General features: G+C 39.5%; 1 protein-coding gene across 1 annotated transcript; it reads right to left on the bottom strand.

Annotated features, from left to right (window-relative positions):
- Positions 1 to 945: 945 nt before the first annotated feature.
- si:dkey-191g9.5 (rap1 GTPase-GDP dissociation stimulator 1) lies at positions 946 to 20794 on the bottom strand. The gene is made up of 14 exons (XM_036574510.1): positions 20383 to 20794; positions 18695 to 18799; positions 15595 to 15717; positions 13613 to 13738; positions 13195 to 13323; positions 12253 to 12378; positions 10422 to 10565; positions 9821 to 9952; positions 9571 to 9705; positions 6991 to 7116; positions 5540 to 5679; positions 5134 to 5260; positions 4356 to 4484; positions 946 to 2520 (listed from the first exon to the last, which is right to left on the bottom strand). The coding sequence occupies exons 1-14, from the start codon at positions 20393 to 20395 to the stop codon at positions 2393 to 2395; spliced, it is 1683 nt and encodes a 560-aa protein (XP_036430403.1). The 5' UTR covers positions 20396 to 20794; the 3' UTR covers positions 946 to 2392.
- Between the last annotated feature and the right edge of the window lie 1982 nt (positions 20795 to 22776).

The following is a 22776-nucleotide window of genomic DNA, read 5'->3' as shown; positions in this document are numbered from 1 at the left end:
GCACTGTATGCTGATTGTAGAATGCAATGTTAGACCTCACTGGAAAGTAGGACTATTGCAGATTCTGAAATGGAAGCACAGTAAGCACTACTGTCTCCATCTAGTGGCAAGATCGAATCAGAAATGTTAAAAAATGTGGCCTCTGTAGTCATATGGTGTATATAATATTGTCTTGATCCAAACAATTTATGACTAAACTAATTATTAAAAGAATGAACAAAAATAGTTTTTAATGAAGGCAAAGAAATTTGTGAATATACAAGCTTTTATGAAAATTTACTGTTTCATGAAGAAAGTTAGCTCCTTTCTTCATGCAGTTATTCTGGACTGGAAGTGGTTATGCTATAACAAAGCTATAACGGACAGTAAAATCCATCTAATACTGGGTTTAATGTATGCCCAAAGTATTCAGACAGCCGTCCTAATTAATTAATTTATCTAAGTTACACCCTTTGTTGTCACACATGTTCAGTTGCACAAACACAGCTTGTGTAATCTCCTCAGAAAAGCACTGCCAACAAAATGAGACACTCTGGAGCTGCCTATCATTGGCTAGAGAAGTATAAAGTTCCCCTTGAACTGGGCAGCAGTGTTCTCTGGAGTGATGGAGCACCACTGATTTCCAATGGTACGAGGTAGTTTATGGTATTTTATGGTGTTTATGACCCAGAACTAACATCAGTAGCTGACCTCACGTATGCTCTTGAGGCTGAATGCAATAAAATCCTCAAAGCAATGTTCCAAAATCTAGTATAAAGCTTTGCTAGAAGGGTAGAGGCTGTTACTGCAGCAAAGGGGACAAACTCCCTATTAATATCCTTGATTTTAGAAGAAATGAATGAAATATTTGGACATACAGTGTAGCTTCCATACATCTCTACATGAAAATAAAAATTGGAAAAATGAAAAAAGCTTTGATTTGTTTAAAGAAAAGCAGCACTCCTGTTCAGCTGTTCCATTTTTATTGCCAGAAACAGGCTCTTCTGGTAAGCCACACACTTTTCAACACCAGAAATAGTCAATTTAAAAATCAATTCAACACCCATTATCAAGAACAGACAGAGATTGTGCTATTACAGTTATCTAGCTGTGAAGTGCTTGATAAAGTCGCTGTAATGAATTGCTGTTGAGAAAAGCAGAGATGCAGCAGGTCAGCAGCACCAGGTAAAGTCTGTCCTCATGCCAGTCATTGTGCTTCCTCTGATTTTATTAGATAACGCTTCTCCACTCAGCTCCACCAGCTGCTTCTCTTCGACCTGCACACAGCCTGCACTTACATGACCTGGGCAAAGTGCATTCCCGGCTGAAAGCAATGGCAAATTTCGTTATCTTATCAGTCGTCGGAGGATTTTCCTTGTCAAGAATTGAGAAAGCATTAGTGACAGAGTCATCTTGTTTTAGTCAGACATACAGAGATTTGCATAAAACCCATAGCACAGTCACACCACTTGCTACGCATCAATGATTGCTATTAACGATATATTTTTATATTAAACTAGAGAATCTTAAGCTTAGCTCTTGATATGTGTCTTGCTATTGCTAAGAAGTTATGTATTTTGTTGTGCTCATGTTCAGCTAGTAAAATGATCAACATGATCAAAGAATCTGCATCAACAAAATCACTCAGACACTAGTAAGGCCAGCTATGATATAAATATCATACAGTAATTATAGGATATAAGTATTGCAATTTGAGATGCATTTCCTTTTCTCAGGCAAGAACTGTAATCACATTCCACATTGCATGTAAATGCAGGAACTCTTGTGAGTTCATGTGCTTTGCTGAATGAGGAGTATAGAGGAGTATATACTATGTTGTGTGGGAACTGAGAAGGACTAACATATTTACAGAAGATTAACACTCACTCCAGCAAAAAAAACTAGGAGAGATATCAGTACCGGAAAATTAGCACATATAATTCCATACCGCTGCTTTGCTAAACCTAAGCCGCATATAACTGAAGACAGAATAGTATGTTTCTGTGTATGTATATTATGGCAATGCAGACCAGTTATCTTGCAAATGATTAATTTCCTCTTGACAGTGTTCTGGAGATAAAGAAATCATGGACTTTATGGAGAGCCAACAGCTTGCTCTTACACAGATTACGCTAACCTCGTTGAGATGCACCCTTAGCATCTGTCCTCAAAGTGGTCACAGGTCAGCTGACAGGGAATGAGCCATGGAATGATGTTTCATTCATGAGCCAATCAAATTCCTCTCCAGAAATGACATCACCCTGCTTCCTGCTGAGCTCATTGCTGGGCACATAGTTAGTTCTGATTGCTTTGGTCTGATAGAATGGAGGACTGGATTGGTTAGTAGTGTATGAAAGGGACGCGTGTGCTTGGAGTCAGTAGTCCTGTTAATCAGAGAGTTGGGACAGTTGTTCTAGCTGGTTTCCGACAGCACAGCCATCACAGTGTCTGCCTGGGAGGCCAGCTTGGTGCTGGTGTGACTGGAGAGCTTGGACAGGGAGTCTTTCAGGTTCAGTGCCTCCATCTGCTCCTTCAGCATGCCTGAGAGAGAGAGACAGAGACAAATCACATTATCAGACACATCATTAGAGGTAGTTCCCACCAGACAGGCTAATTTGGATTTAGGATTTGAATGAGATTTTAGATATTGTCACTGTCCAAAAAATAAACCCAGCAGCTGTCCTTTACATTGTGTGAAACATTTTATGATGAAGGGACCAATATAAATGCTCCAAAAACACTTGAAATAAAACCTCTCTATATTAACTTACATTAAAAGCTAAGAATGTTTTGCCTTCTCCTGTAAAGTTATTGTTGTGCAAGGCAAACAACAATAACATTACAGGGTAAAGCGTAACATATTATCTTGTATTTCCATAGAATTTTCACAGATATGGAACAGGTACTATGAAAATTCACCCTGAATGCATTGTTTTGTACCATAAAAGTAATAGGTGTTTTTCAATTACTGAGCTGTATGTATAAGTCACAGAATTCACACCTATAGTATTTTATCCTCCCTCCTGGTAGCTGCACTCTCAGAAAAAAAGGTACAAAAGTGTCACTGGGGCAGTACCCCTCTTGTCACTGGGGTGGTAGCCTCAAGGGTACATCTCAGCACCTTAATCCATTGAAATAATATTTTCTCAGTTGTACTGACTCCACACACCCCGTCACGTCTCCAGGCTTTTTATTTTATTGTTCTGTTTTTAAAACATTATGAACAGGTAAAAATATGTACTTTTCCTCTGGGAAAAACTTATTTAAGGTGCATAATTGGACCTTAAAACCACTGTTGTGCCTTTGACGGTACATTTACATTGTTTGAACCTTGATGAACAAAAAATGTACCTGCACCTTTATTTCTAACAGTGTGTAGTACAGCACCATTTTGAACCATATGAATGACTCACAGTGAGTGCTAACCAGGCTACAGCCTCCTCATGGTTGGGTTAGTTGTAACGTAGTGTTAGAACTAGTCCTTCCCAAACTAAACTTTAAGAACAGTTTATATACTCCCAATGTCAATTCAGAATAGTTGATCTTTGGGAATTTCAACAGATTAATCCAAAACTTACTGCAAACATCATGCAAATAAAATCTATTTCTACTTCTACTAAATTTGCCACATTTTGCCTCCTTTCATCTATCTATCTATCTATCTATCTATCTATCTATCTATCTGTCTATCTATCTATCTATCTATCTATCTATCTATCTATCTATCTATCTGTCTATCTGTCCGTCCGTCCGTCCGTCCGTCAGTCCGTCCATCCCATTATATTGCTTGAGCCATTCATAGTTCATATTACAAATCTGACCTTCCTTGCATGAGCACTAAAGATAAAATCTGCAGTCGGCTCTTACTGCCATAAATCTATTGGAAAAGCTCTATAAAAGCTAGTCTAAACTGTACGTTTATTAGATCTATTTTTGAAACAGGCTTTCTGAACAAATGGTGCATCAAATGTCAAGTGATGTTGGATAAATGCCTGCATTACTGCTCCACTCCAGGGCTGCAAACTGCGATAAATTGTGAAACTGATGCTGGAAGAAGCATTTTATAAACAGGCATTTGTACTGTAAGATTCTGTAACATAATATCTGCAGTGTGCATGCAGTTTACGTAGGTGTATGTGAACTTTGAGTGCCTTGAGTTCAGAAAAAAACATCTAATGAACCTTCTCTTTTTCAGCAGCTTTTCATCTGAGAATGATATTGAGCTAAATAGCCTTTAGCAACCAGCCTACTTGCGAATATCCCTGAATTTCTAAATCCTGCTCAGATATTTCCGCTTCACCATGGCTTTAGAAAAGCCTTTCTTACACTTCAGTTTTATTTTTTGGATTGTGGAGGATGAATTAAGTGCTACTGACTGGAGTTGGCCAGGCTGCAGATGAGGCCCAATGTGCTAAATTTGACCTCCACTGCCCCGACAGGGTCGTCCAGCATCTTCTGCAGGGTGGGTAACAGATCAGCATCCCGGAACGGCTCCTGCACCGCCTCTGGGTAAGAAAAACATAGGGAGAGAATTAGTATGGGGTAAGAAAAGGAGACAACTGCAGCAATAAAAAAACAAACAGCTCACTTTCTGATTAACAGTTGACAGCAAGGGTTGCCATTGCTCAAGGAATTGGCTTTAACAAGCAGTGCTTAGAATTTGTAGAGTTTTTCATTTTTGAAAAGATGAAAATCAGAGAAAAATACAATAATAATTGGAAATCAGAAAAATACAATAATAATTGTGTCTTCTTTTACTGCTGTAGTTGAAAAATAACCACAAGCTTAGGACATTCTACACTGCAAGTCAAATGCAAACTAGCTAGCTAATTCAGTGAGCTGTAAAGGATGGTGGACAACCCCACCTCTAGGGTTGCGCTGTAAAATTCCTGGACGCTCAATCAGTGGCTTGACTTTTAACTAAATTCACTGGACAGGTAGCTATGCTCAGGATGCCATCTAATGTAGATAGATGTCAGTTCAGTTACAGAACCTCATCTCCTTGGGAATCGCATTGAAGTGCTGCCTTGTGGCTAAGCAGTGCACCATTCCCATCGTATTTAGCTACACTTAGCCACAAAACAAGCTTACCAAAGCACTATTAGTGGTTTCTATTCACTGATATTTATGTTAGAAATGTAAATGTAACTCTACCGATGTCTATTGCAGACGCGATGGCTAGAGCCACCAGAGCTTCATTCTGCATAATGACGTGTTCACTGGTTGCCATAGAGATGAGGTGTTGGACCCCATCTGCCTTGATGACAGAGTGGATGACTTCCTGTCAGGAGGAGAGAGAAGCACACTTCAAAGATACTGCAGAAGTCAGCTGTGGTAGAGAGGACTGTAATATGATTCTGAGAACCCCATCGGGGAGGTTTTTTGATATGTTAGTGTGGGAGGGGGCTGAGGTTTCTAAAAATAACACCACGATTGGTGGTTGCTGACTTACCAATTAATACAGAACGTTTGCCAAGCCATCGGGGGGCAGCTGGTAATTGAGCTGGTAACTGATTTTTTCTCTCATTAGTGTGTGTATGTGTGTGTTTGAGGAACTCACTGGGGAGCGACTGTGTCTGATAAGTGCTGCTAAAAGCCGATTGGCCTCTCCTCTGACTCCAGCATGATCTTTTGCTTCACACCACTCTGTAACCCGTGCCAACAGCACCTCATCCTTCCCCAACACTGTTGCAGCCTCCTCTAACACACACACACAGGACACACACACAAACAGAGAAGATACACACACAAGCATTAAGAGTGATCAATGTATTTAAGACTTTAAGAATTTTTTTCACCCACTACATTTACCAAGTGCAATCGTCACTTGAGTGAAACCAGTAATTTACAAGTCAGAGAAGCTGTTAGTGCTGGATATCTTCTATTGTATAGTACTGAGTAATGCTGGGTAGCTGCTATAAGCCTGTGAAGGTAATAATATAGGAAGAGGAAGGAACACAATGGTGAAGGATCCTTTTAACTGAAGCCTCATCTCTAGGAAGAGGAAAGATCAGATTCAGGCTAACTTGCAAAATAAACTTTGTATATTCATTAAAGCTTGTTCTGATAAATATGTTGCCCTAATATCACAGCTTTTTGAAGTTCATTTTTCATTCTAATCTAGGACTACCTCTGAAATAACAGTATTTGGAAAGCTTAAATTAGCAAAAACAACAAACACTGTGAGTCTCTTAACACATTTACATTGTGCTCCAAAAGTACTGAGAGTGGGAAATTGAAACTGTTAATCAGAGTAATATTTAAGTAATTGTAAAGTAGTTGTATAAAACCTGATTTTTTATCCCTGAGTTCCACTTACGATGTTTGTGTGGTTTACGTACCAAAAACAGTCACAATTCATTTGTATATGACCATTTTGCAACCTTGTTTTATCCTTAGAATTAAACAGGCCATGTTTGTTACTGTGCCTTTAAGACTGATATATGTTACTTCTGTTCTGATCGGTTGTTCTGTTACAAAAATTGATTATAATGGAGGGACGTACAAACGCTCTCGCCGGCACTCCATGCCTCCAAGCACTGTTCAATTTCTCAGTGCATCTCAGCTATGCAGCATTCTGCCATTACTATGTTACATTAAAGCCATATCAAGACTACAGAAAGCTACAGTAGATCACATGTGGCTTGAAATTTACACAGAGAAAGGCAACCAGTCTTTTAGATAAACAGACAAATGCTAATGGTAAGTTCAAATTCAAAACATCTTTTTGCAGCTTATTTTCCAGATATGGACTGTATCATCTGGGGAGTGAATGGTGTTCACAACAATGTGTTTACATACTACATCAAACTTTATTAAAAAATTAAAAAGGTAAAAGACAAATATAAGGTAAAATTTTATCTCTCATTTTTTTGGTGGTTCTGGGCATGTGGGCTTCATCATTTTTTAAATTGGGGCATTTTTTAATTAAATTTGGGTTAACATGAAGTATTGGGACAAATTTAGGCCTCCTTTAGAAGTAACTGAGTATTGCATTTTTTTTTTGCTTACCTTGTCCATCCACCATCATGCGCAGGGTCCCCAGTAGTTTGAACTGGACAGGGGGCATGTCAGAGCGCAGCAGTGTCCTGATCCTCTCGCTTACCCCATCCTCCAGCATGCGCACTTTATTTGATGCTGGAACAACAGGAACACAAACACATCTGTGAGCCTCTAGCCAGAGCTCAGCTTGAGTGCTATTAGTGTGATTAGATTTAGAAGAGATCAGGTTCACATTGTGCTGATAATCTTAAGGTTTCTGTTAATGCAACCAGCAAACACTACCTGTACTATGTTAGTATACAACTAGAACAAAGCTTCATTTATTATTCTGAATGTTTGTTCGAACAGAATCATTCCTAAGCAGAGCTGAAATTATGAGTGGCACATTGCAGTTTAGTTCAATTTTTCACGCTCTTCATGCATTCTGAACTTGGAATGGCAGTACTGTAGCAACCTAACCTCTATGTGCCTCATCTGTAGTGACTGGTCAATTACCATGGAAAGTAACTTTGATGTGCTGTGGAAATGAAAACCTCAAAAACAAACTTTTAATAGAAGCTAATAAGCTGAATTCTTTCAGTAAACATGTATGCCAAATGTCAAAGACGGGACTAGGTTTCCAGAGGGAAGAATATTTGATAGGTCAGTGTGAGTGTAGTGGTGTAAGTGGACTATTCAAAGGCTCTGCCTGGTGACTCATGGATACCAAAAAACCTTATGGAAAACCAAAGTAAATAGAACTGTTTTTTACTATGTTGCTCCTTTGTTCAAATATTTAGATAAAACTTAATATAAGAACAGCTTTTGTAAGACATTATTTCATGGCTGTTTCATCCTAAGACCATTATTAATGTGTATTATAGTGTAATGGTTGTAGTTATGAATTTGCATTCCATGACAATGTATTTCAAATATTTATTCACAGAATTCAGCAACTGCCTGCTGGCTTCTATTAGAAGCAAAGTCCTTATACAAAAGTCTGTCCACATCTGTCCATCTGGCTACAGCGCAGGCACATCAGAGCATGTGAGCAGTGCGGAGTGATGTGATTTTTGCTCAGCACACAACTTTTCAGGAAGTCGGAGCATCAGCGTTTTTTCTTGCTCTGAAATCACTCCAGTATCGCTCCATCCTGTGAGCCAGACAGTCTGTTTTTCCACATTGACTAACTCTGTGTGAGAGTGATGCGGCAGTTGCACTGATGGCCAGTTATACATAGTGTTTTTGCTGTGGAGCAGTTCAGCAGACCTACAATAAATTGGAAACAACTGGAAATTCTCACTGATCGCAAAGTTCTGCAGACATTACACAGAGTCAGTCTTGTGTCATCCATTTTGCTGATGGTGTTAAAAGCATGTGTGTTTATTTACCCTCAGCAGATTTATAAATTGGTCCATCACTTCAAGCCTAAACCTTCCAAAAAAGCCTGCGTAGCACAGAATGTTTAACTAGTTTTTCATCCACTAAAAGTCCAAATAATTACATAATTCATGAAATAAAGTGAGTAGTGTCTTGTACATGCATTCAAGACCTAAAATAAATATCCTAAGAATGGATCTATGGAGCAGACATGGAGTGGGGTTTGTCTGACATGTGAGCTGGAAATAGAAAATTCAGAGCAGAACTGGAGTGGAGTGATTATAGAAATGCTCTGAGCAAGAAGCGGAAATGTCTGCCGCTCCACTCCACTCACATGCTCTGAAGCGTACATCTCCACAACAAGGGTGAGCTTTTGCCACTTGCAGCTTAACCAGCAAGCTGACTGGCTCATTTTATTGACACCATGTTGAGCATTATAAGCCTTTCTATTCTTTTTGAACCAGTGACAGGTCTCCTCCTTCATTATGTCTCTGTTAGAAGTGAGTTTTGAGTCAATGGGTTTTTATGTTCTTGTACAGGAAGATGCAAAAATTATTGTCTGTGGTAATCAACAGTGTGAGACAGATGCAGCAGATAGAGATTAGCTTGAAAAAACTGCAACATTTCCTTAACAGTGACTGGAATAGTTTGAATTTAAGGTCTAAACACTGGGTGTGAGTGAGGTCCCTGGGGCTACAGGTGGGTGCAGGCCCTATAAGTATACTCTATATGTATGAAATCAGTATGCAACACGAAACAACTGAGTTCCCTCCTAAAGCATCACTCTCAATCTGCATTAATTACCATCAGGAATTAGTTGCCAGCAAGACATCAGTCTAATACTAACTCTGCATCTAGGCCATAAGCAAACTGATGGGATAATGTTAGCTCATATTGACGCCGCAGAACGTAGTGAACTAAAAGTCAAAGTCTGCAACTTGCAAGTCAGATGCATTAGATACAGCCACCAATCAGCATTTGAATAAATCTGGCCAACGAACAGTCACAGATATAAATGATGTGTAAAAAACACATATAAATGACATACGTAAAAAATCATGAATATGTGTGAGGGGAAGGGGAAGGAAATAAATGAATAAATCTTTAAAAAAAACAGCCAGTCAGAGGCACTAAATTACTTCGGGCCCCTAGACTTCAGCCCAGGTAAGCCCATGCATTAACACGCCTATGGTGAGGTCAGTAGTGTGCTGAGATAATGACGTACGATACCTGGTATGGCGAGATTTCTGAGAGCACTGAGGCCTGCATGCTGCACAGACACATCACCCTCATCTACATGATGCTCCAGCAAATCCAGGATGTGAGGAACCACCCCTAGTTCCATCATCTTCACACAGTTACTGTCTGAAAGAGTGAAAAAGCAGTAGAGGAAATCCAAGAACAACATGCTGATCTTGTTGGAGACAGAATGGCATCTTGCCAGTGTAACTGTGTCAGCTGAAGTATGCCGTTCTCTCACCATTCCTGGCAAAGTTGGCGATGGCCAGCGCTCCAGACAGTTGAAGCTGAGTGTTAGAAGACTGCAGCCAGGACAGAACATCCTGATATATGCTCCCTGTCCCCTCTCCAAAACACTTCTGCATTGATTCGTCTAGAACACAGTCAGTCAGCTAGATAAAGTGCAGCATAAATTAATAAGGCTTACGTTTGTTTCATTATTACAGCTGCAAATGATATTTTACTTGTGGTGTAATGTTTTAACTTGCATCATATTGTGTTAGTAACCAATAAAATTGTTGCGTTCTATATAAAAGTGTATAAAAGTTACTTGTAATATGTCAAGGACTGAGAAAAAATAGTTTATACTCATTACACTGAATATAAAATGTAATTCCAACCTATAAACCAAGGATATGGATGTTGATGACATTTCAGAACTGTACTAACACTGCAGGACTGTACACGGAAAAAATCAGCAATTTGTTTTGTATGTTTACCTTGTTCATTTGCTAACAAAGCCCTGGGAAAACACAGCTTGTTTATGTAAGCTCCAGTATTAAGTACTGTAGTAAGTACTACTTTAACAGAAATGTGGGGAATGTAATGACAACAGAGCTTACCCCCCAGCAGCAGCGTCACTATGAGGTTGGAAGCTATTTTTATACTGCAGAGGTCATGTGGGTCAGAGTCACCCTGCAATTTGCGAATCATCTCAGAGAGAGCGTCAGGCACCCCCGCCTCTACAAACTGGAGCTTCAGGGCATCTGAGGCACACACATATATATACACACAAACATTCTTTTAGTAAAAACAGTAAAAAGGACTGTGTGAAAGTTAGAGACCACCCTTCATTTGTTTAATGTCCAGGCTAAAGGGTCATTAAGTACAAGTTATTCATTTTTGTGAGAGGATATTACAGATAACATAATCTACTTGCATCAGGAAGGAAAAGGTCAAGTATAATTTATCACCGTCAAACAAACAGCGTTTAAAGCTTTCATTTTTGAAAGATAGGACAAAAATCCAACTCTGCTTTTGATTCACATCTGAATATCAGAACATCAGAAAATCCACAGGTGTTTCTATCCATCCACTGTGAGAAGACAACTCAATGCTATGAGTCTATAAGGATACTGTCAAGAAGCCGTTACAGAGAAAAAGATGTTTGCAAATCAAACAAAGGAGCTTCTGGTGTTCTCAGAATAATGGACTGGACACCCCAGATACCTCAACTTCACTGAATGTATTTGGGATTACTTGGATCGTGCGAAGCATTAATGCCACCAGCTTCTAAGACTGAACCTTGTAGGTGTGGAAAAATATCCCCACAGATTTCTTTGAAAAACTGATAGCAAGTCTCCTGAAAAGAATGGAAGCTGTAATAAAAGCAAAGGGTGGACACACGAAATACATTTAATTGATGCTTCTGTGTTATTGTCTGTTAAATATATTTGTTCAGCTTTTTTTTCCTGACGTTGAAAAATGAATAACTTGAGCTTCATGGTCATTTTGACTGGAAATTAAATAAAGGTGGTCTTTTTTGCACAGTACTGTACATCTTGCCATTTTTTTCTGATTTCTTCTAACACAGATAGAATGTCTGAATATCTGATTCATCTCTAGTAATTATGTTTTTCCCTCTATAAGCTGAAAGTGATAGCTAGAAAAAAATCTTATTTAGTGTTTCTCACCACTGTGCCTGGAAACCCACTGCCCTGCACATTTTAGTGCTTTCCACCTTTACCTCAGTAATGAGCTGGTTGGATCAGGTATGTTGGGAGCAAGGAAAACACTAAAAAGTGCTTAGAGTTTATAAACACCGATCTAATTCACACAATTGTCTCTTTCCACAAATATACTTGAGTATATATTTGACTAGCCAAAACATATTTGGCGTCCAAAGTTTGTCCTTAGTTTTGCTAAGGAGAAATTAAGCTATAGTAGCAAGCTTAGACCCCCCCAGTTAGCATCATGCAAATGTGTCTAGATCCATGTCCATGTCTAGATTATCATGCTTGCATCAAACCGTGTTGAGTTGTTAGATTTGTTTATGCAGTTTCTGACACTGTATGACATACTGTTATCTATAAAAGTGAAAAAAAGTACTATAAACAGTATTAGCAGCCATCTTGAAGCCCTAATTTTGTCTATATGTTTGTTTGTTTTGTTTTAGATAACAGTAGGTCATATAAGCTTGTCTATTTGAGACCACAATTCGATGCACTTTAAAGCAAGCATGTGATGATTTAGTTTTGCAGTATGCATGATGTTAGCTGGCCCTTCATTACTTGTTGGCCATGAGGAAAGTATGTAAATTTGCTTATTTTTGAACCAGTGTGTTCCATCGTAATTTAAACTCTTGGTGATTGATAAATTAGCCATACCCAAAACCGTGTGTAAAGGATAAAGTTGAGTTTGGAACAGTAGCTGTGATGTGATCGTCTTACTCACCACTCTCTCCCAGCGACCCCAGCACCTCCAGAATAAGGTGGCGGCGCTCTGCATCTGGGGCCCTCTTTAGCTGGGTAGTCAGGACCTCTGCCACGCCCACCTCTGCTAATGCGTCTTTTGCTGCATCTAAACACACATAAAGGTTTTGTAGGTTCTTAATGTGTTTATGCATAGACCAGGAATAGAAAACTCAAATACTGGAGGGCCACAAGACTGCAAAGTTTAGCATTCATATGTCTTTTAACAAAGACAGATTTCCACTATGGTGAACAATAAAGTTAATCTGATCTAGTTTAGTTTATATATGTCCAAACATTTGTAAACACCTGCTCATCCAACGTTTCTTCTGAAATGAAGAGTATTAATAGGGAGTTTGTTCCATTGAGCTGCAGTAACAGCCTCTACTCTTCTGAAAAGGCTTTACACTAGATGTTGGAACATTGCTGTGTGGACTTGATTGCATTCAGCCACAAGATCATTAGTGAGGTCAGCTGTTTTAGTTCTGGATCACAAACGTCACTCCAGCTTATCCCAAAGGTGGTGGATGGAGTTCCATCACACCAGAGAATGTAGTTCTACTGCTCCACAGCCCAGTGCCGGAGTGCTTTATACCCCTCTAGCTGATGTTTACCATTGGCCATGGTGACCTTAGGCTCATATGCGGCTGCTCCATTGTGCCCTAGTCTATTGGCAGTGCTTTTTTATGCCAATAATATGAGCTGTGTGTATACAATTGAACGCTTGTGTCAGCACCTTAATGTAGCTCATTAGAAGGGCTGTCTGGATACTTTTGGACATATAGTGAATGAGGATGACAGAAGAGGTCTGCAAGATCAGGTTAACCATGTGCAGAAAAAGTCTGTCTTCAAGTGTGTCTGTATTTTTAAGCTCTGTAATGCCTTAAGAAGCCGCTAAAGTGCATTGTTGCTCCCCCTCTCTCACCCATATCAGCGAGGTTACACAGGGCCAGCAGGCAGACGTTGACCAGCGGGTCATTCTCTGGGTACTGGTGCATGATGGCCACCAGCCTGGGGATAACACCGCTCTTCACCAGCTGAGTCTGCTGCACAGCTGAGAGAGGGAAAGAAAAAGAGAGAGAGTGTAGAGGATTAAAAGTGAAGAAGTAAGAAAGCACAATATTAAAAATACTCTTGTGTGGGAAGGGAGAAATGAGAGGAAAAGAGCAAAAGGTAGAGAGAGAAGGAGAGGCAGTAAATGAAAATCAGAAGAATCGAGCTGAGGCAAGACAGGAGGGAATGAACAGTATTTGCAATGTAAAATGTTTGTTTTCCTGCAGTGAATGCGTCTCTCTGTCTTCTTTCAAACAATAGCCTATTAGCTTAGGAACAAACATGCTCACTGTTGTCGAAGCAGATGCGGCCGATGGCTCGGCCGGTGTGCAGCAGCAGGTCTTGGTCAGAGCTGTTCAGCAGAGGAACCAGAGCGGTCACCAGCCCAGCCTCAATGCACCTCTCTCTCACAGCAGCTTCAGGATGGGCACATATCAGCGTCAGCTTAATACACGTGTACAGTACAAATCCAACCATTTTAGAGTAAATACATATGACCCCCCTAAAGGAATAATGAGGTAAATGTATAGTTTACCCCTTACCCCAACTGCAGTCAATTAGCCAAGACATGTTTCTCCAAAGTTTGTTACTTTAGCTTTGCACTGGAGCAAGTGAACGAGTAATAGAAGTGTATGTATGCCAATTAGCATTACACATGATCGCACACATCATCACATTCTTGCTTCAAACTGTTATGAGTTGTTAGGTAATGTCAAATAGACTTGCTTATGTGGTTACTGTGGTTATGTGATACTGAGTGGCATAGGAGGGGAAATTGTGTGTTTTTTGTTAGTTTTTTTTTGGTTGTTACTTATATATTTATTTTGACAAAGCCACTTTTACAACAAGAAGTATTTATTCTCTAAACCACTTCCCTGCTGAAACAAAACGGTTTGTGCTGGTCTGGTGCTGGTTTAGCTGGTCACCAGCATTCCAGCACCCAAAACACAATATATGCTGGTCTATGCTGTTTTTTCTAGCAGGGTTTATTTAAGATTCTTTCACTGTGACATGAAAATACATGTTACATGTTTTATTGATTATCTAAGTGAAAATATGTTAACACATCCTCTACAGAGAACACTCTTATACACATTTTAAAGGGATATTCTACAGATTTTTTAAACATTTCTGCATAATTCAGTGGATAACATTTAAACAGACTAGTTCAGAGTGGTTTTAAGTAAAAGAGTTCATTGTGGAAAAACTTACAGACTCAGATTTTTTGCAGTGGTGGTGATAGGAACCAGAGGTCACGATGTCTACGACACAAATATAGCCATTTTGTTTACTATTCAAAACAACCAGTGAACCTACATATGCCTTCTGAGTGATATGTCTTCTGAGTTTATGTGTATAATGTTGATAATGGCAAAGTAGTGGTAAATCTGAAAAAATAAGTTTTCTTTGGGGGCCATTTTGATTTACAGTGCCTCCACTGTTAATGGATTAAAAACAAATGAATAAATAAATTTGGGCAAAATCTTTTCATAACTATTGTAAAGCTATGTCTCAGACATCACATCAGGCATTGTATTCATAACTATTTCATGTAACTACTTTCTGTGAGCTTGTTTTAAACTCTTAAGACATCTGGTTCCCATCACCACCACTACAAACAATTCTGACTGGGTAAGTTTTCTTTAGAGCGGAGCATTTCACCCCAAACCTCTCTGAATGACTTTGTTTACATCTCAATTATTTATATATGTGAAATTAGGAAAAACTGGCGGAATTCCCCTTTCAGCTTCTGTAGGCATGTGCAAACGTTATGGTACATTTTATGTTTTCATGTTTTTTTACAGTAAGTTAAACTCAGCAGATGAATAGAAATTATGCACCAATTACAGAAAAGTGCCATTTTACCCATGTTGACTAGTAGAGGATGTATATTAACTTTCATTTCAAATAAATAATACATGCAGTTTGACCGGGATTTTTCAAACTTTTGCATATGACTGTAAATAGCATTCTGCATATTAATCAAATTATGACTTCATTCCTGATGTTATAGTTCTTTCTTTCTCAGTCATTTTAGAACCATAACTCCAACTCGATTCATCATTCTGGACATGTTATGTTATATTTTTATACTTTTTTTACAGATTTGTAGCTTCCTGCTTTGTAGCTGCACAGGACTAGCACAATTTTTACACTTATCCAAAGATAACCTGGCTTTATGTTATTGAAAACATTGATTCAAAACATGGTAGTGTGGACTGTATTTCTCCAACACACGCTCTGCGCTGACAATGACGGTTGTTCAAGTTACCTTCTCTGGCCATCTCAGCCACCAGCAGAGCCACCTGTGATATGAGTGAGCCTTTATTCCTCAGAGTCTGGGCCAGGGTGGGCAGGACTCCACTGCAGGCTATCTGCTCTGCAGTGCCCTTTTCTGAGAGGAGAGCAGAACATTTGACCATAAGGGCACTGTGTAGATGAAAAACATGTCCGTGTGGTGTACATCTCAACATTTTGAATGAAATATATCAACATGTTGTCAAACGTAAACTGAAACACAGAATTCCTTTTATTCCTGTGGGAATGACGAATAAAGGAAAATTCGAAGTGTTCATTCACACAAACAACTACCCAAACACAGACTACCCAAACATGGCCTCTTGGCAAGCAAAGACTTACTTAACCCTTGTGTGGTGTTGGGGTTTGTGGAACCCCTTTTTAATGTTTTAATGCGATTTATTATTATTTCAACCTTAGATTCCTTGGCCTTTGCTCATTTTCTGTGAAGAACATATAGTTACACATTTTCAATGACTTCACACTGTACACGCCCTACACATTTATGTTACACATGTGGTGTTGGCCACGGAGAATAAAAGTGTGGAGGTTCTGTGTCCCTTCACCCTTCTCCTCCTACATGGCCTGCTGTTAGTGTGTGTGTGTCTGTGTGTATGTGTTTGTTTATGTGTGTGTGTGTGTGTGTGTGAGGGAGGACAACATGGTTAGGCTGCTGACTGGCTACAGCTGCTAAAGGAGAACCCTACGCTGGCCATTTGTGATGTTTTAAACATCTGGTATTTTACATAAATTGTTATGACTGTATTCATTTAAAAAACCAATAATGTGGTGGGTCCAGCAGACCACTGAGTAACAAAAACATCAACACCACACAAGGGTTAAATCTCTAGAAATATATTAAATAATTTTATAATATCTCATAATATTAGATGACTAGATTTGAGATTATTTCACTTGCCAAGATATCATATCTTTCTCATATGCATCTAAAATGTAAAACAACCGTACAAGACTTGTTAGCCAGCGAAAACTGTCACCATCAAATAAACAGTTCTTTCATCTTTGAGAGAGAGAAGAAAGTCAAGATCCACTCTTGCATCAGATCTGAAAAAATCCACAGGTGTTTCTGTCTGTCCTTCCACTGTGAGAAATTTCTGTGTAATTTTCTGTTAAATATAGATTTTTCTGCTTTTTCTCTGATGCTGAAAAATTAATAACTTGTGCTTAAAGGTCCTCTTGACTGGGAATTAAATAAAAGAAAGTGTGGTCTCTGACTTCTGCACAACCCTGTATATTTGTCTCAGAAAGAAATTTCATTTGCATGTAAGCAAAAGCCTTTTGATCAAATTGTCTTTAAGATTATAAAAATACACATTCAGTTAGGTGTGTCCAAACTTTTGACTGGCTGTGTACATAAGTAGAATGACTATAAAGTTGAGTATATGCATGTATGCTTGAAAGGCTGATACTGTCACAGTGATTATCTATCATGTGATGATGAACAGAGACTCTGGAAGGCTCTTGTGAGCAGGCGTCAGCGTGCTGAAAGCTGGAGATGGAAGAAAAGCTATAGGCTTTACAAGTAGGCTTAGGTGCTCAGTGTGTCTGCTGCTGCCAAATTAAATCAATAAGCAACTTCTTTCTAACTTTCCTCTGCTTTCATCTTACAGCGGCTCTTTCATCTGCTGCACTCTTCTCTACTCTCTGCTGCACACGCTCCTCACTGTGGCAGTGGGCTCTCAGTGGGATCCACTCAAATCTGCTCCAGCTCGAGCTGAGGGGGATCTCTCATTACAGCGTGAGAGAAACTCCAAACAGCCGCGGAGGCAGGTCAAGCTGTCAGAGCAGGGCCGTGCTGCCATGGCAACATCTGCGTTGGGCTCTTCCGAGGGAGCCTGTTTCCTTCCATTTTTAGACGCGTTTGCCATCTAAAATCACTAAGAATGTGACAGCCGGTAACATCTGCTACAAATTAATTCGTGCTGGAGGAGAATGCAAGGAGAGGAGGTGAGAAAAAAAAAGTTTACAGGTGAGTTTAACCCCTTCTCTACTCACTCGCACTGTCTCTCACCCTTTCTCTCTCTCTGCCTCTGTCTCTCTCATTGTCTCTCTGTTTCTCTCTATCTCTTTCTCTCTCTGTTTCTCTCATTTCTCTCTATATATCTGATTCTCTCTCTCCCTGCTTTTCTCTCTCTCTCTCTCTCTCTCTCTCTCTCTGTGTCTATGTCTCTTTCTCGCTCTCTCTCTGTGACAGATGTATAGGCAGATTACTTGTCTCTTATATCCTGTGTATCCCAGGTCTGCTGGTGAAGAGCCAAGCCACCTCAATGCTGCTCACTTCAGCGGATTTTGTTTACTCAAACACACACACACAGCTTCATTAGTTCATGACCGGATTAAAGTGTCATGTGTGTGAGTATTTACAATCTGTCTGTAACACACAACACACACACAATATGATCATGTCTTTTATAGCCACTGATCTTCACCATGTTACACTGAGCAGAAGGATGAATGCATGCAAAGATGGATGGATGTGGTTATGGATATGGATGTTATTATGGTTGTGTATGTGGATATGGTCACGGTTATGGTTATGGTTATAGTTATTAACATGGTTATGGGTATGGTTATGGGTATGGGAATGGTTATGGGAATGGTTAGGGTATGGTTATAGATATGGATATGGATAGGTTATGGGTATGGATATGATTATAATTATGATGTGGTTATGGTTATGGATATAAATATAGATTTAGATTTGGATATGATTTTGTATAGATATGGAGCTTATTTTGGATTTATATCATTTAAGCCTTTCTGAGTTTCTGGTGTTTATTTGAGAAATTTGACAGTAGAGAACTGATAGAATCATGTATGACATCTGACAGTCACGTCAGTCAGTGGAGTATCTTTAGCTAAGACTAATGGAGTCATTAATTTGTGATCTTATAACATAATATTAGCTGATAATATTTTTATCATGTGATAATTATCAGAATGTTCTCTTAAGCTCTCTAAAGCTCCTTAAAATCAAGATTTTCAGTGACAGAATTTTCTAACTGGCGGAGCTCTGATATGGATATGATATTGATATGAATGCAGAGACTCACTCTTCTCCAGTAGGAGGTTCAGCAGGGTGTCCATATGAGGCTTCAGTTCCTCCTCTATCAGCTCTGTGCTCACACTGATAGCCTTCAAAGCTTCAGCCAGAGAGTCTGAAAACAGCACAGGCAATGTGTTTAAATTCAAGAGTTATCCACCCAGTCCAGTTCACTTTTACCTTCACACATGAAAATAAAGGTTTCTAAATGGTTTTTGGTCTGGACATACAGTTATAGAAAAAAAACCGGTACAATGTAAAAATTTGTTGTTTCAGCTAAACCTTAAAAACTAATAAACTTTGACCCCTTAAATAGCCAGGGCCCATCAGCGAGCCCAAGGTTTTATTACACTCTTCTATAACCTAAGAATAGTGTAACCAGTTTGCTTGTACTTCCAGTAATTACTGAATAATAAGCCTTAGTATGTAATAGGCCTGGGATTTTTAGGGATTAACTTTAAAAGTAAGGAACCAGGCTACCCAGTCAATTAACTAAAAATGTATACTTTGGAAAGGTTCTTCACATTTGCATGTGTCATTACAGAACCATCTTTGGTCTTTACAGAACCATCCACTGAAATGGTTCTTCAAAGGTGGTTCTTCTGTCGCATCACTCCAAAACATTCAGCTCCATTTGGCACCTTTGTTTTTTTTTAAAATGTTGGACAGGATATCATACAATCATGAGAATGCCTGTTCTTGTGTGTGTGCATGGACTGTGAATGGACTACACTGAAGCAAATATTTTAAAAGGTAAATCAAACAGAAATTGCTCTGTTCCTCTCAATACACAGTGCAACAGTCCGTCTGAAATTCTGTCTTTCACTTATCACTGAGATATCACACAATGCCTGTTTCCATCTCTGGGGCGTGAGAGTGAAAGGAGATGGAAATCAGACAGATAGAAAGAGAGCAAGTGGTTCAGTTTCTGAATGCATATCATTGCTGTTATAGCAGAAACTTACACAGTAACTATAAATGGTAACTTTAGAAGGGGCAGCATGTGAAATGTTTACATATACATGATATATAAGTAATATATACATAAGTTATAAAATGCACAACATATTAAAGCCTTGAGAGAGAGAGACAGATAGAGAAAGTGAGGCTGAGAGAGAGAGGGAGAGAGAGTGTGTAATCGCCCTGATAATCCCTGGTAAGAAGAGTGAAAATAGAAATACAGAGCAGGGGGCTATTAGGATACAACTTCAACATCACAGCAGGCTCTTAACACTTCAAGCCTCCTACATGAACACCTACACACTGACATTTTCCCTCGTTTCACAAATCTCAGCCTTTTTTCCTCTCTCAAATGAACTTAGTGAATAAAAGTGAGTGACAGACCCCCCTGAGGATGTCATTAGCCAGGGCAGGCTGGCTCTCAGCATGCCCCACTTTAAACACTCACAGGCTGGAGCTAAACTCCCCACATAGACCCCCCCAACACCACCACCACGCCCACCTGGGCAGCTATCACAACTTGAATGTGACCTTTTCGAGATGAGGCTGAAGAAAAAAAAAACACGAGAACAGTCTGGGGTGGCTGCCTCTGAGCTGCGGCTATTCTCAGCTGCTTTGTCTGTAACATGGACCTAAACAACACAGAGCATCACATCCATGTCCTGAGACAGACATGCTGCTACAGCACACTAGCTCAGTTTTACAGCAGAGAACTGATTAAGCATGTTAGGGACTCACCCGTATCTGCCATGGCTGCTGGTAGACTGAGTGTTCCTCAGTGTCTCCCCGTGTCTGTCTGTCCGTCTCTCTTTCCCCCTCTCTCTCTCACTCTCTCTCTCTCTCTCTCTCTCTCTCTCACTCACACTCGCTCTGCAGCTGCGTGTGGTGTATAAGAAGAGAGGCAGCCCTCCCTCAGGCAGGACAGCAGACTCCAGCCTCTAGATGCTCTTGAGTCAGCACAGCCACACTGATCTCGTGCACTGATGCATGTGTGCGCATTCCTCCTCTCTCTCTCTCTCTCTCTCTCTCTCTCTCTCTCTGTCTCTCTCTATCCCTTGCTCTCTCCTTATTCCTGCCGTTTCACGTCATTCCCATTCACCGCTTCTCCTCCACACACTCTCTCCCCTCTTGCACTCCTCTTTCTCTCTCTTTTCCACTCCCTCCCCCACCTGCTCTCACATTTGAAGGCAGGCTCACCCTGCCTCTCTCTCTCTCTCTGCTCATAATACTCTGTAAATCCTAAAGCTGCCCAAAGCTCATCAGTCGACAATTAGCCTGCAGACAACAGCGGAGCTGAAACACAACCTTCAGGCACTCAGCAGTGATCCTCATCACTCTACTGTTCCCCTTCACACACACACAAACATCTCGCTCCGTGTCAGCACCAGGGACAGCAGCTCTAGTGGGTGGTCCTCAGAGACTGACTGCAGTCCAGTCCAGCATCATACCACTGTCTCAGCAGTGAGGGTGAACACACACTTCAGGACACTGTTTAGTCATGAGTTGAAACAATAGAAATAAAACAAGGAAATGGTTGCCTAGTGTAACAATGAATGAATTGGTTTAGGCAGGTCTTAAGTAACTTAGAACAGCACATGTGTAACCTTTTAAGATTCCTATTATGTTATTAATCTTAACACTTCAAATTCTTGGTTTATTATTCAGTTATTAGTATTGCTTACAAATGGAGGTGTTGTGGCAGGATGTATATACGAGTTAGGAGCTTTATAGAAATACAGAAAAACACTGAAACAAGCTTAACAGGCGTATATACCGATGCAGGACCAGACAAGGTAATAGAGAAACACAAGCGCTACCTTTACAGCAAACAAGACTATAAACTACTCTAAAAAAAGAAAACTTGAAATTTGAAGTCAAACATCTGCATAGCTTTCTTTTTCCAATTCAATTTTAGTCCAAAGTTTTTCTAACTTACATTTTTAGTGCTGCATTAAAGTAAAATGTTATAAATAAAAGATAAATTCAATTTTAGCAAAGAAAAACGAAAAGTTAGACAGTCAACAATCGTCAGTCAGCCATCATCAACAAAGCATCAATTAGTCTGTATAAAAATTGGCCATCAGGGTAGTTAGCAATCAGTCATATAATTATGATGATGCTGTATTTAAAAGTTAGCATTTCACTGTTGTCAGAACAAAACCTCATATCTCCATTCCATTTTTTCAGTTTCAGTTTTTGACATAATTTGAAAATGCCTGTTTTCAAATTATTTGATACGAGGTTTTATTCTGACAGCAGTGATATCTTGCTCTGATATGCTAATTTATGGAGCAAACAGGTGAGGGAATGTGTGCTGGGTCCCTTTAGCAGTGCTGCTCTGTGCGTTGCATTATAAAGTAGGCTGTGAGGTGGTAAGAGAAGTCAACTATAAAAATCAGCTCTAATCGCTTATTATGCTAACTAATCACTTTTTACAGTTGAACACATGCATAGCTTTTCTTATACAGCGCTGTCTGGCTAGCTTTCTAATCATTTGACTCTATAACCTGTAGTAAGGGCATTTTTAATTAATAACTCCTTGGCCTGTCTATATGAAATGTTTTATTAAAGTTAATATGGTGCACTGAACAAAGGTGATGCATTCAATCTACTTGATTGAAATACACTGTTTCCTCATGACTGACTAAAATGTGTTACATCAACATAGTTTTGTGAATACCTGTATTGATATTATTTTATTGATGTTAAAATGATGGATTGCTTTAGTACAGAGAACAAATAGCACAACACTTTTTATGTCAATTGAATACAGTAATATTGTTTTATTTCGAATTTTTTCCAAGCAGTGTGCCACGCCGATAAAATCTCTGGGTCTCACCTGCCCCCCATTCTAAAAGTTCTAGCTACACCTGAATACCTGAATAATCTGCAACAGATAAAGCTCAATATGGTGTTAAGTATATAATATTGGTCACTCTCAATTTAGGCGCTGCAGAATTGTTTTTGTTGAGCTGAACTAATTTGTTTTGATTTTTAAGTACAGTGGTCATACTGGGTCTTCTGCCAGAGATACTTAAATAATAAATGAAGCTGTTCTGATTGTCTTTGCCATTTCATACCTGAAACTATGCAAATGCTCTCTCACTAACAGAAACAGTCAATGACTTAGAA

The sequence above is a fragment of the Colossoma macropomum genome, unplaced genomic scaffold (assembly GCF_904425465.1).
Source record: "Colossoma macropomum unplaced genomic scaffold, Colossoma_macropomum, whole genome shotgun sequence".
NCBI lineage: Eukaryota > Metazoa > Chordata > Actinopteri > Characiformes > Serrasalmidae > Colossoma > Colossoma macropomum.
Note: the sequence above shows the minus strand (reverse complement) of the source record. Positions and strands in the feature narration are given on the sequence as shown.